This window comes from Balaenoptera acutorostrata, chromosome 2 (assembly GCF_949987535.1).
Source record: "Balaenoptera acutorostrata chromosome 2, mBalAcu1.1, whole genome shotgun sequence".
Taxonomy (NCBI): domain Eukaryota; kingdom Metazoa; phylum Chordata; class Mammalia; order Artiodactyla; family Balaenopteridae; genus Balaenoptera; species Balaenoptera acutorostrata.
The window spans coordinates 156,857,075-156,870,859 of NC_080065.1; the positions used below are offsets into that span (position 1 = coordinate 156,857,075).

At 36.5% G+C, this 13,785-nt stretch overlaps 1 protein-coding gene across 4 annotated transcripts in view; it reads left to right on the top strand.

Annotated features, from left to right (window-relative positions):
• Positions 1–13,785, top strand: part of RANBP17 (RAN binding protein 17) — a 307,210-nt gene that overhangs the window by 236,432 nt on the left and 56,993 nt on the right. For all 4 annotated transcript variants that reach the window (XR_009007183.1, XM_057541105.1, XM_057541106.1 and 1 more), the window contains 2 exons: positions 3,752–3,840; positions 11,129–11,236. Coding sequence is in view for 3 of the 4 variants with exons in the window: in XM_057541105.1 (XP_057397088.1) it covers positions 3,752–3,840; positions 11,129–11,236 (197 nt within the window). In the remaining variant the exon portion in view is untranslated. The remainder of the gene's footprint in view (positions 1–3,751; positions 3,841–11,128; positions 11,237–13,785) is intronic.

A 13,785-nucleotide genomic window follows, 5' to 3' on the forward strand; every position in this document is an offset into this window, starting at 1 on the left:
TGTTGCTTTATCATAAACAAAACTTTTGCACTAAATGCTTTTAAATGTAATTTATTAGGTTAAGGCTATTTTTCTATCATGATGAATAAATAATACATGCAGAAGTGCTTTCAGGTACTTCATTTTGCAAGTACTAGAGATAAAAACAGTTCTGTTTTGTTCTTCAATAAAGTATTTAGTATTCCAATCCACAGGAGGTGATGCCGTTAAAATATCTCTATGAAAATGCCGCAGGACTGCCAAATTCATTTAATTTGCAACCCTTACCAGGATTTTCTAACTGCCTATTGATAGATATTTTTCAAATGCGGGTTTCAGGATAAACATAAGCATTAAGGACCTACATTGCCAAACTGAAATATGGTTGTGAGAGGAGGAAATGCTGTAAAACTCTTAAATTTATAGCTTTGTTTTCTTACTTAGTCCTAATAAAATTGAAGAGAACATTGAATTTTTGTCTTGGGTTTCTCTTTTCAAAGGAAAGGAAAAAAGAAAGAAATTGCTGTGACAAACCCTGGCTCTAAAGCGTTAGTTCACAGTACATGTTTCCCCCCTGTGATTGTACCCACAGTAAAATATAGTCCAGTACTCTGACTCCCCATGCATCATTTTTGTTTTGGCCATGACGTCATCAGTTTTAAGGGAAATGAATGAAAACTTGTAGGAGGAAGAGGAGCAGTTAAATAGGAACCTGCTATCTTTAGTCCCTTCATAAAAACTCCACAATGTTAAATTATTTAAAATCCTAGATTTTCAGCATGCGCACATTAAAAGTTTTCGCACTAAGTGCCAAATGTTGCAAACAGCACTTTAACAGAATGATTTTGCTTTGATCCCTGTAGCAGTTCCTGAATAATTTATCACAGGTTATTGCCTTAATTCTGGAGAGGGATAGAGCAATAAAGGCAGATGAAAACACTCCAGTTGAAACACCTTGGGGCCTGCTCATTCCTCTGACACGGCTCTTTTGTTGGAACTATTTAGAGGTTATTAAGATGTGTCTCCAGAATTAAGAGTATGCTGTAAGGATGAAGACAGCCATCTTAATTCTAAAGACAAAGCACAATGACCCTTCACCTTCTTTTTCTTTGTTGTTATTATATAGTAGAATTATGAGGATAATATTATAGCTGCCCCCAGTAGTGCCACTACAGTAAAGGGTCTGTCAGACTTTCCATTAGAAACCCTGTTTTGGAGGTCAGGGTGGAAGAAGCCGCACTTCAACTGTTTCCCAGCCCATCCGTCTCACACTTGGCACACAGATGGCCGTTCACCATGCAGGAGACTGCAGCACTGAGCAGTTTCTCCTTGAACTATCCAAAAAAGGAATCCTTAGGATTAGATACCCCAGACCTGCCCACTCCCCAAAACAGCCTCACTTTATAAGGACCTCTCATTTTTCAGGTCAGTCAAGTGTTGACTAACTGTAGGAGAAAGGCAACTTTTGAAATAAACCTCTTTGTACTGTTTTAAGTGAGATGGTAAATTGTGGCTCTTCCTCCCCTAAATTTCAGATCATCCCTTGATCTCTGAGATTGTTTGATAACCTGGTTGAGCTCCTTGTTAACAGTTTTCCTGGTCTCATACCAGAACTGGGTATGTTTTGACTGTCAAGAAAGTACTTCCTTAGTGTTGTTTGAGTGTCTGTATAGATTATTACAGTTCTCTTGCTGCTTTGAGATAAAAGATGGTTTGAGCATGAGAGATCTGTTTCTCACATTAACACTGCATTTTCCTGCTCAGTCGAATCTTTTGAAAACATATTTAGTTATTATATTGTCATATGCTTCCTCTGCTTTGGAGTAACATTTTCTAAAATTGATATAATTTCATAGATTTGAGTCAGTTAGAGCCCTTCTATTAACTTGGTGTCTTTTAAGAAAAAAATTTGTGGTGAAATAAATATTAACCTTTTTGTGTAATAAGGATAGTCTAAAATATTTTAAGAGCCTTTTGCACTAGACACAAAGTAAAACTTATTGTTCCTGTTGACTGATTTAGAGTTGAATGGTGATGAGTACCTTATGTATACGTGAAAACTGAAGATTATTTGAAGAGTAGCCTGTAATTTGTAAGTGTACATAATAAAAATAGAAACAAAAAAGGCCACTTTAAGAGAAAGACTACAAAGAGAATTAGTCAGAATAGAATTGTTCAAAGACTTCTTAGAAGACATATTCTGTTCTGGAAGCTACAGGAAACGTGGAAAGCTGAGAAACAGTAGAATAGGTTCCAGGTGATGAAAACAGGTTACATAAAAGGCAAAATGGTTTAAAAAAAAATAGCAGTCACATAAGAGAACTACACAGAGAGACTAGCCAATTATAGAAAAACAAGGACTGGTGAGATTATGAAAGGAAAAAGAATAAGTTACTTAAAGAAGCAGAAACAAAAGTTCAGGGTTTACAGATTCAGAAATTCAGATTACCATCATTCTATAAGCTGTTACACAGTATAGAAACTGAATATTCTTATAAACAGCTTCCAGTTATATTGAGTCACCTTTTAGGTATGGGGCATCGGGGAAGGGGGATCAAAAATAACAGATACTTGTGACATAAACTATTTCCTACTTTGAAATTTTTTTAGTCATTAAGATGAGGGTCAGCATTCACTTCCAAGTCCTTAATGATAATTTAAATGCCTTCCTAAAGAGATTTTCATTTTTTACCAACGTGTGCGGAAAAGAAAATCTGATAAAATAGTTCAGAGACCATTTTCTGGCAGAATATTTCCACTGAAAACAGTATCTTCAGAAATCACAGTTGCATATCTCAATTATCCCACCCCCTTGTTTTTCAATTATGTTTATTTGTACTCTTTGTTCTGACATTCTAGCATCTGTTCATGGGTTTTCTTTTTCACTTCCCAAGCATCTTCCTAAGGACAGCTTAATTAAGAGTCCAGAGTACAAGTCAGATCTCTTCTATTTAAGAGTCAAGTTTTCATTTTGTTTTGTTTTGTTTTCTCTAAAACTAAGTATTTATGGAACACTTATATATGTATCAGGCTCTTGTTAGGCATTTTTATATAAATTTATTAAATTTATTCCTGACAGGGCCTCTGTGAGAGAGGCATTATTAGCCCCTTTTAGAGATGAGAAAATTGAGACTGATAATTTGCCTTGCCTTAAGTCTTACAGTTAAGAAGTAAAGCTGGGTTTAAATTCAAGTCTTTGATATTGAGTGTAGAAGAACTCTTTTCCTTATATCTCTTCCTTGCTTGGGGAATGTGAATGCCATTCTGGGTATGCCACGGTACCAATAGGTCATCTGGCCAGTTCCATTTTGTCCTAAGTTACTAAAGATATTCCTTAGGGATCTTTAAATGCCAGTGTGCTTTCAGGTTAGACTCCAAATTGCATAGTGGGCCTGATTTCTTGCAAGCCAATGTGGTTAAGATTTGTTGTTATTAAATAATGTCTAGACCCTGTACATTTTTGTTTCGTGGAATTATCAATACTCTTTTTTGTCTAATTTGGCATTATTCAGAAACAAAGTGTTTTAGGAATCTAAATGTTTCTAAGCTATTGGAATTATGACTCAGCTCAATTTATAAGAAGCAGAGTTGGTCAGCAGATTTGATGGTCTGTTTGCTTAAAAAGTCTATGACTTTCTATAGAAAGAGATCTGAGCGAGACATTTTAGCTAATGAATCAAAATCAGATATGTGGTCATTATTGCCTGATTATTACTCCATCTGCTCTGTGCTAACGTGAAAATCAATTACTGTGTCTCTTTCCCACTGACAGCGTATGTTGATCGGGCTGGCAAGAGATCTTCGAGGGATTGCCTTTGCACTGAACACAAAGACCAGCTACACCATGCTGTTTGACTGGATGTATCCTTATTACACTGTGACAATACCAGCTCTGTGCACAGAGGGATGCCAGGCCCCTGGCTTTCGTCTAATAGTATGGCACAGTAGGGAAGAGGAAACAAAGCTAAATGAACTAATGTGTAATCAGCTAAAAATTACAGCACAGTGGCAGCAGTACAGATAACTGAGCACAGCATTTGGAGACCCAGCTCAGAGAGGTCACTTTTTTGGTGCCATTAAATATTGACACCTTAAAAAATCACATCCCCAAATGATTGTTTATGTTGGGGTTGCAGGGATAATTGGGCTGACGTCTCTAACTCAAGATCAATGGATCCTACCATTTGGCATTTTCGAGGAGATTTGGATTCCTACTCTATCTCAAATAGCAGAGCTGAGGTCACTTTATCTCTTTGAGGCTCAGTTTATCATGCTGTAGTTTTTCATCATCATGAAAATATTAATGGACGTGAAAAGGGGAAAATAAATCGTTAGGATTTTCATTTGATATAAAATTTGAATTTACCTTTGCCAAGGCTTAGTACAGACAGCAAAATAAATAAACAAGGAAACAAACATCCCCCCACAGAAATGCCTCATCATTAATAGTAAAAAGATTTGGTGTTAGGCAGACCTGGCTTGAATTCCTAGCTCTCCATTTGCCGTGTAAACTTTGGCAAGTCTTTTCACCTCTCTGAGTTTCCTCATCTAAAATAAGAGACATCCAGTATCATGGCCTATTGTAACCATTGAAATAGGTAACGCACTTTGTATAATGTCTAGAACATAATAGGTAGTCATAAATGATTACTATTAGTATTGTTTTAACAATATTGTACGAATCCTCTTTGATCTTAACAGAAAGTGATAGTTTATGCAAGTCATGTAAGTGTAACATATGTTTTCATGCCTTTATACATGAAACCATCAGAGCACGTAAGAAAATTCTGTAACCTTAAAGTTATTTTTTAAGTTACATTGTCAGTTGCTCTTTTCAAACCCTTCTTATCATAAATAAGAACTTCCCTCACGAATTGAATTACAAAAGGAACTTCCTAAAGGTAATCTTCAAGTACTGATGGCACAGTTATGGCCAAAAACATAACTAACAGGATCTGGGCATGTTTCAGGGAGAACGCCACACATTAAAGAAATCGTTTAACATTAATTTTGAATACTTACTTACATTTTTACTTACTATTAAAACCTACCTCATCAGATTTATGTGCCCACAGAAAGGTTAGAGATAAGAATTTTCCATGCCGTTTAGAAATCATGTATGTCTTTATATCAGCATACAAAGTACATGTACAGAGATCGTAGATTTTTAACATGGAAAGTCATACAACTCTTTTAACTATGCAGAATAAACTGGAATTACATATGACCCTTTCATTTCTCTAAACATAAATAGAAGCTCACAAAGCAAAAACTTTCATTGATTTGAAATATTGTAAAAACCTAATTTTAGCACTTTAAAATTGATGGTGATCTTGAAACCAACCTACAACTCTAGGAGGTCCAGCAATTGATGCTTCACGTTTTCCTCAGCAACAATCTTGACTAAGAGTTTAGATAAGAACTTTCCCCTTAGCATCAAAGAATAGAAATATCTGTCATAATTGATACTGCCTAAAATTTATAGAACATATTGTAATTTAAGTTTTTAATTAAGTCTGTTTTCCATTTCCTCACTTTGCTCCTTCTTTTGGGCACCTATCTGAAATGAAACTTTTGTCCAGCAGATGGCAGAAAATAGCAAATGGAAAACCTTGGGACTTAACTGTTTTGTTTTGGACTAGAAGCCACTGTCTCCTCTGACTGTAGACGTTGATGTTATTAGGGTCAGAGACGGAGGGCGAAGTGTCAGTTATGCAGGAAGTTATGTTAGATTGCCAAACAGGATGGCTTGGTACCGGCCTTGCTTATAATAATTGAGTTTCAGTAGCAAATCAGCTTCCTTGGGAAAAGGCCAAAGGCTTTTCATAATTGTATTGACAACAAAATGAATATGATAAATGGTGTTCATTCAGTTGAGGCAAGATTTATAGTTTTCCTTTGGGCAAGGGATAAAAGAGCAAATATTTATAATAATAGTAAAATTTGTTTAAAAGTTACATTATTTGATAATTCAAAGAGCTTTATTAAAATATTTCAAAATACTTTAAGCAGTTTCAGGTGATAGAGTACAGATTCTTTCCAAAGTATTCTAGTAATGTAAAAATGAGCAAGTGTATGATAAAAAAAAAACAAAACATGGATATGAAAGTCATTTATTCTTCCTAAAATATTGATATGTCAAACAGTCAGTGATGATTCTCATATTACTGCTGGAGAAAGTTTATTTGCCTTTTATCCACATAAATGTGTGTTCTTTAATTTGCTGTATAGTCCTTAGCATACAGAAGAAACATCCTATAAGAGCACATGTCATCTTAAAGTCAAAATGCATTTTATTTATCGTGATTATTTGATAAAATGCTATTTTAGTGGTTAGCTATTTAATTTAAAAACATTTCTGTAAACACTGACTGCCTTAACTGGTACACGAACTACATTGCTTATCACTCTGTCCTTCCAAACCTAAATTGCCTGAAACTACACAGCAACCATGTTGATAAATTGTCCCACTACTGGAGAATAGAAGAAGAATCACTGCTATTTCTTTGCCCCTGTAGTGAGAATGCAACAATATAAAAGCACCTTACCTTGCACTGTATTTAGTCGCCTTGTTTAAACTTTTTCCAGATCATACTTACACTTAAGTATCAAAAACCCAGCGGGAAATTGAAAAAAACAAAAATAAAAGAATGTGTATGATGCTGTTTCCTCACACTCATTCTTTTAATTGTCATAATCCTGATCTTTGAGTACACTGTTTTTCAGTCACGCAGTCAGTGCTGTTGTTTAATATGCATAAACACATTTTACAAAGACAAGGCAAGACAATGAGATTTGTAGGGAAAAGAAAAAGAACTTTGGAATAGGACAGTCTTAGGTTCCAGTCCTGGGTTCCCCACTTAACAACCTGTGGGGTTTTGGGTAAATTACTTAATGTCTCAGAATCACAGTTTTCTCCTCCATAAAACAGGGCTAACAATACTTGTATCACAGGTATGTTGTAAGAAGTGAGTGAACTGACATATATAAAGGGCCTAGTACAGTGTCTGGCACAAAGTAAATATACCCCTCCACTGTTGTTAGTTCCTTTCCCTAATATGGAATGAGACAAAGGAATCCGATTTGCTCACTTGTTCAGCAAATTTGGCTAAGGACTGTCCTAGGATTCATGAGGGATGTAGATTTCTTAGACTCAAGTCCCACCCCAAAATGAGCTTACAGTTTAATAGAGTCAGTTAGGTATCTACCTAAACAACTGTAATAAAATACAGAAGGTGATAAGTGCCATAACAAAGATAGAAATAAAGTGATTGCATTTCGCTGGAGCATCAGGAAAGGCTCTGTAAAGGTGAAGTTATCTCTTTGGGTCTTATCACATAAGTAGGATTGGACTATTGGAACTGTGAAGTAAGAGGTTTTCAGCTGGTCTAAGCACAGGTTTAGGAAGGAGAGTAGTAGAGAAGATGTTTTGTTAAAGATACACTTACTTTATGGTTGGACACGCAGATTGTCTGGGACCCTTGAATGTCAGGCTAAGGAACTGAGACCCTTATTCCATAGATGGTATCAAGCAGTTGACGACTTTGACTGACTAACAGAATCAGAATTGTATCTCAAGAAGAGAATAGTCAGCAGTATGTTGGACAAACAAATAGGGAAGAAAGTAAACCTGAAAAATTGCTGTTCAACAGGCATATTTTGAGTGCATTGTGCCAGGCATGAGAAATGAATAAAATGATTGCTTTTTATAAGAATGAATAAAATGGATCGCTCCTTAGAAGCTCATAATCTAGTGGCCATAACAAGTAACTAATAAACCATCAATGTATTGTAACAAAGATGCATGCAAAGGACCATATGAACATTTAAGAGGAAGAGATTGGTATTTGGGGCAAAAAGTAGGCTTCCCAGGGAAGTAAAAGTTGAGCTAGGTGTTGGAAGATGAATAGGCATTTGCCAGCCGGAAAGAGAGAAGGCTTCCCAGCAGCATTTGCCTCCGTGAACAAAGGTATAGATGTTTCACATTCAAGGAAAACCTTTCAGTTAAGCTCTGAACTAGCAGGCTATTTCTGTTCTGGGACCACATCCTCACACTCTTACCTCCTAAAATTTTTAACAAAAACCTCTTTTGTTGCCTTCTAGTATATTAGAATGCTTTCTCTACTGTGAAATCTCAGAGGAAAAGAATTACTTTTTTACTCATTTATGCTTTCTTGGGGTCCAGCGCATAGTAAGTAACTATTGGATGGATGGATGGATGGATGGATGGATGTCGTCAAGTAGGAAACCTCATTCTTTTCAGTTTTTCATATTTAGCATCTTATAAGGCAATAGCATATCATTAATTTTTTTATTTTTTATTTATCTGGTGTTGACCTTAGGAATCCATTGAGGAGATCTAGGTGAAAGCAATTAGATCTGTGCCACTTCTACCTAAGGTCTCCCACTGTCTTCCTCCTATCCATATATACAAAGTTCTCACAAGGCCACTGGAAAATTAAACTCCTAGAGTGGGTTCTGAGTCTCACCATGTAATCTGAGTCTGGCACTCTCTCTGAAACCCTTTTAACCTCCCTGCTTGGTAGACCTCTACTCTGCTTTCCAGTAATCACTCATTTTCTCTGTGGCAGTCACCTCTGTCAGAAGCATATTAGACTTGGCACCACTCTCATTCCACACAGAAAAGGGAGCCTCCCCTCATATCCCGGGCCTTATCCCCTAGTGAATACAGTGTGCTCTGAAAAATATGATGGTCCTGATGTCTTTAGAATGCCTTGCAAAGGGGCTTCTGTGTGCTTATGATATTCTTAGATTCTGAGATTTGGGTCTTTTCAGTCTCCTGATGAGTCTTCCAGATGCTTTCCCACTCGTGATCACTGAGTTTGTACTCAGATCTCTTGGTGGAATATTTTCTCACCTGTACTCCTCTGGCACTGTTTCAGAATTTTGGTACTCAGAGCATTACTATTACGTGTGCACCACCCGGACTCAAGCATGAATTCACCAAGAAAAAAAGCCATGTCTTACTTATCACTGGATCCCTGGCACAGTACATAGCACAGAGTATCTACCATCTATCAAAAATAACAGATTTTCTAGTCCATAGAAAAAAATAAAACAATAAGTTATCTGACAAAATAGAGTTAATAATCAAGTTTATTGATTTTATATTTTTCATTTTCATCCAACTGAAACCTCATTCACACATATACACTCACTTCTCATCTCCTCTCTCTGCCTTATTTCCTTTGTAGCACTTTCTAAAAGATCATATATCTATTTTATTTTCTGTCTTATTAGAATATAAATTCCACGAGGGCAGGGATTTTTTTAATGTTTGGTTCACTGATGGGTCCAGAGAGTCTATAACAGTGAGAAGACATTTATAGAATAGGCCTTCAATAAATACTTAAGTAAATTGTTCCTATATATTCAAATACAGCCTTAACATGGTATATCTAGGGGGACAAAAGTATTGCTTTTTGCACTTTTAGGGAGCCTGACACTCTGAAGGTAGTTAAGGGCTTATTTTCACTGAATGTTATGTGAATTATTTCGTGAAGCTTCAAAGTGAAATGCATAGCTTAAAAGAATCAAATAGGTAGGTCTAATCAAGTATGCTACACCTCATTTTTAGGTTGGCAGGTTTACCACAACAAATATTTATTGAAGTCTATTTTGTGCCAGGTCAATGCATACAATAAGTACCTATGCTGTGCTCTCAAAAAACGTGTAATAGGAGAGATAAGGTGCTATGATAGCACTAACACGGGATACCAGAGCCTTACACAGGAGACACACTTAGTCATGCGGGATTAGGGGAGGTGTCACGGAGGCTTCTTGGAATAATTGACATGTATATTGAAATATGAGGGACAGATAGGAATTAACAAGGTCGTAGTAGGGAAGCACAGGTCTTTGCCCTTGAGAAACTCACTATCTAATGGGGCAGACGGGTAACACAAGCAACCAACCATAATACAGTTTGTTATAAGAGAGACGTGGTCAAAGTGCTCATTGAACTTAGATGAGGAAGAGATTGGTTCCTTTTGACAAAAAAGAGAAAGTTTCACCATTCCAAGGGAAGTAAAACTTGAGCTAGATGTTGAAATACAGTTTGGAATGTGTTAAGCAGACAAAGCAGCATATAGAGGAATAGAGACAAGAGAGAGTCGGCATCAGTGGATTTGCAGAGAATTAAGAATGGCCAAACCATAGATAAGAGCAGGAGCACTAAGAGACGAGACTGGAGGTAGGCAGGGACCAGATATTAAGGACCTTGTTTGCCATGCTAAGGAACTTGAAATTTATTCTAAGAGCAGGGAAGAAAATTGTGATCTTTCTCACCATAGAGATCACTACCCATACCACACAGGAAAGGAACAACATGAGCTGATTCAGTTCAGCACTTTCTTCTGAAACAAAAAGACAAGTACATTGAAAAACATCAGAAAGAGACAGATTTAGGGATTAGGAAAAGACAAAGGAAATGAAGGTAGTGGCATAGGAAGGGTTTTTTCTGCTGCAGCTTTAGGCCTTAATTTTATATTTCTGTGCCCATTTGTTAGGAGGAGGCCAGTTACGGGTTACAGGGTCAGTGGAGCTGAGTCAGAGTTTTCCAGGTTCTGGTGGTCTCAGCCATTGACTTAACAGAGGCATGCACTCCTTGGTATTGATGAGGATGTTTGAGAATTTCTCCTTGAGTGTACAAGGGACTACCTTTTAGCAAACTGACCTTGAGTTGAGATTAAAAATTACCCAAAGCTTTTTTCTTCAAGCTATCATCCCCAGCGTTCCTTGGGGCTATAGTGGGACTAAGCAGAGTTAAGTCAACAACTTAAAAGAATGTAGATAATTTCTAAGCTGGGAGATAAATACATGGGGTTTACTATTTCCCTCTACTTTTATGTGTTTTAAAAGTTACATAATAAACAACATTTTTTTCTTAAGTAGTTTGATGCCCAACAAACTCTGATAATAGCAATTCAAATTTTTTACCCTTATTAACTAAACTTATTTTCCTTTCCTGCAATATTAAGCATAATTCTTTAAATATGTTACATGATACTTCATAAGTATGCTAAACAGAGAACAAATGTGGATTCCTTTTTTTTCTTTTTAAGTGACACCAATTTTCGGAAACAATATTTCTTTTGACCCTTAAGTTCTTTAACAGGCTTCATAAAAGGTACCCAACATATATTCCCATTCTTCAGAGGGCTGTTGAGCAGTGGTATGGAGAGCCAGCATGTACAACTCCCATCTTAAAACTTATGGCAGAACTGATGCAAAACAGGTAAGAGGTAGGATAGGTGAGTGAAAAGGTAATCTACTATTTGGTAGCACTCTTTGGAGGTCAGACTTTCCTGCCTGGTGTCTGTATATGTAAGGCTTAGCAAGAACCCAGGAACCAAAACTTAAGATGATCCAGTTGAAGGCAGTAGAATTAGAGATATAAGGTTGAGACTTTGGGCGAGAAAGAATTTAGTATACTTGGGTGTATATGGGGACTATGGGAACTGGGAAAAAAAATGGAAGACTACAGCCACCATTATTTAAAAGATTCAAAAGCACAAAATGGAGGAAGGTAGGTTTTTGTTTTGTTTTGTTTATAAATTTATTTATTTACTTTTGGCTGCATTGGGTCTTCGATGCTACGCGCGGGCTTTCTCTAGTTGCAGCGAGCGGGGGCTACCCTTCATTGCGGTGCACGGGCTTCTCACTGCGGTAGCTTCTCTTGTTGCAGACCACAGGCTCTAGGTGTGTGGGCTTCAGTAGTTGTGGCTCGCGGGCTCTAGAGCGCAGGCTCAGTAGTTGTGGCTCGTGGGCTTAGTTGCTCGGCGACATGTGGGATCTTCCTGGACCAGGGCTCAAACCTGTGTCCCCTGCATTGGCAGGCGGATTCTTAACCACTGTGCCACCAGGAAAGTCCCAGGGCAGTTTTAACTGTTTCATTGCTTAACTGCAGTTCTGTAGAGGAGGAAAGGAGTTTAGAGGTCTCTGAGTTGAGATGCTTTATTTTATGGATAAGGGAACTGAGTCCCAGAGCAATTCATGGACACATAGTTTGTCTCAGAAGCCCTGGGCATTGTCCCTGCCTTGACTTCTAAGTTATCCTTCTTCCTCTGTGCCAGGATGCACATATGTGGATGATTTATGCACTCACAATTTTTATTTAAATAGCAACTACCACACTTCTCAGAAATTGCCTAGATGACCTTATAATTTGCATAGACAAGCAGAGGTTCAGGTTCTTCGTATATAAATATTAACAAAGGTGTAGCTAAAAGAGAAAAACTGCAATAAGCTGATTAGTTTTACCTCTTTAAAATATGTCATTATGAATATGGCTTAGCACCAAATTACCTGTCACTTAGCCATCCTCTTTCATCAGTTCCTCTTTGTAAATTGCGTGTTGGAAGGGAGATATCCAGACAGGGAAGGAGTATGGATTGCAACTCTAATTTGATCTATGGTGCTGAGTTTTTCACAGCAATAATTTAAAATTTTTTAAACAAGAGGTGGGAAAAGACCTGGCAAATAAATAAATGTGAGTATTCTTTTGAAAGCTGTTAGTTTTTTTAAAACTGTTCTCTAGGTGCCTTAAATACTAAACGAAGGGTGGCTATATATTTTATATTAGAAATTTAGTTTTTATTAAATTACAGTTTTTTCAGCCAGATAATTAGTAGTTCATATTACTGATATAACATTTAATACTAAAGGAAAAAATCATTACATTGTATATTGTAAAGTATTTTATATCTGCCATAGGTGGATAATTCATATCTAGCACAGTTGTCCAAAGAACTACCTGGTAAAAATTCGTAATCCCAGAAAATGTTATCTTGTCTATATTTCTCTGGAACCTAATGTGAATTATGTATATACATTTTTTTAATCGGAATTCTATGCCAACAATCAAGTGTTTCCAGTAGTATTTCTAATAAGGTATAATTGCACTTAATTCGGAAGCATTTTGAAAAAGCATAGAGAAGCAGCAATTTATTCTATTCCTAGCAATTTATTCTGTTCCTTGGCAAATATCTTTGCTTTCTGGGGTTTCTTTGCTATGACCTATTTCATATTTTTGCTTATCCTTTTAAAAATATACCGTTATTTCTTAAAAGCAGAGCAACAAGGTATATTGGAGCCAACTAAAACCAAAGTTTTAGTTGCTTTCTGGGGTTTTCTTTGCTTTCTGGGGTTTCTTTGCTATGACCTATTTCATATTTTTGCTTATCCTTTTAAAAATATACCGTTATTTCTTAAAAGCAGAGCAACAAGGTATATTGGAGCCAACTAAAACCAAAGTGATGTTAAAAAAGCAAATATTATGTCAGGATGGCATGTCAGTCCTTTACACTTTTCAGACTGTTCCCCAACCTGTTAGGAACTAGGGAAATAGAACTGTTCTTATTTAGAACTTCTGGGATTTGATTCTCTTTACTTGAGCTATGTTCAATGGAAACTATAGTCTGTATGTAATTTAATGTGTTTGAAATATGCTTGAAGTATCAGGTGATTCATTATGCATATGAGCAGTATTAAAGGTACTTAGATTTACTGTTATTTTATAATTTGTTTTAATGATGTGTATTAGGCACTACAGGAGATCTCAAATGTAAATCTCTATCCAAGTAACTATATAAACTTATACATACTTGGGGTTTTCTTTATTATTATCTATCAACCACTTTGCATGAAAGGAGAGGGGTATCAGAGGTCTGTGATGTAGGATGTCAGGATATTGTTTTGACAGATAAAAAGTGAATTCTTTGAATCAGCAAATAAATGAAAATAATTTTATTGTTCTAGTATCTTTATAGTGAGAAAATTAGCACA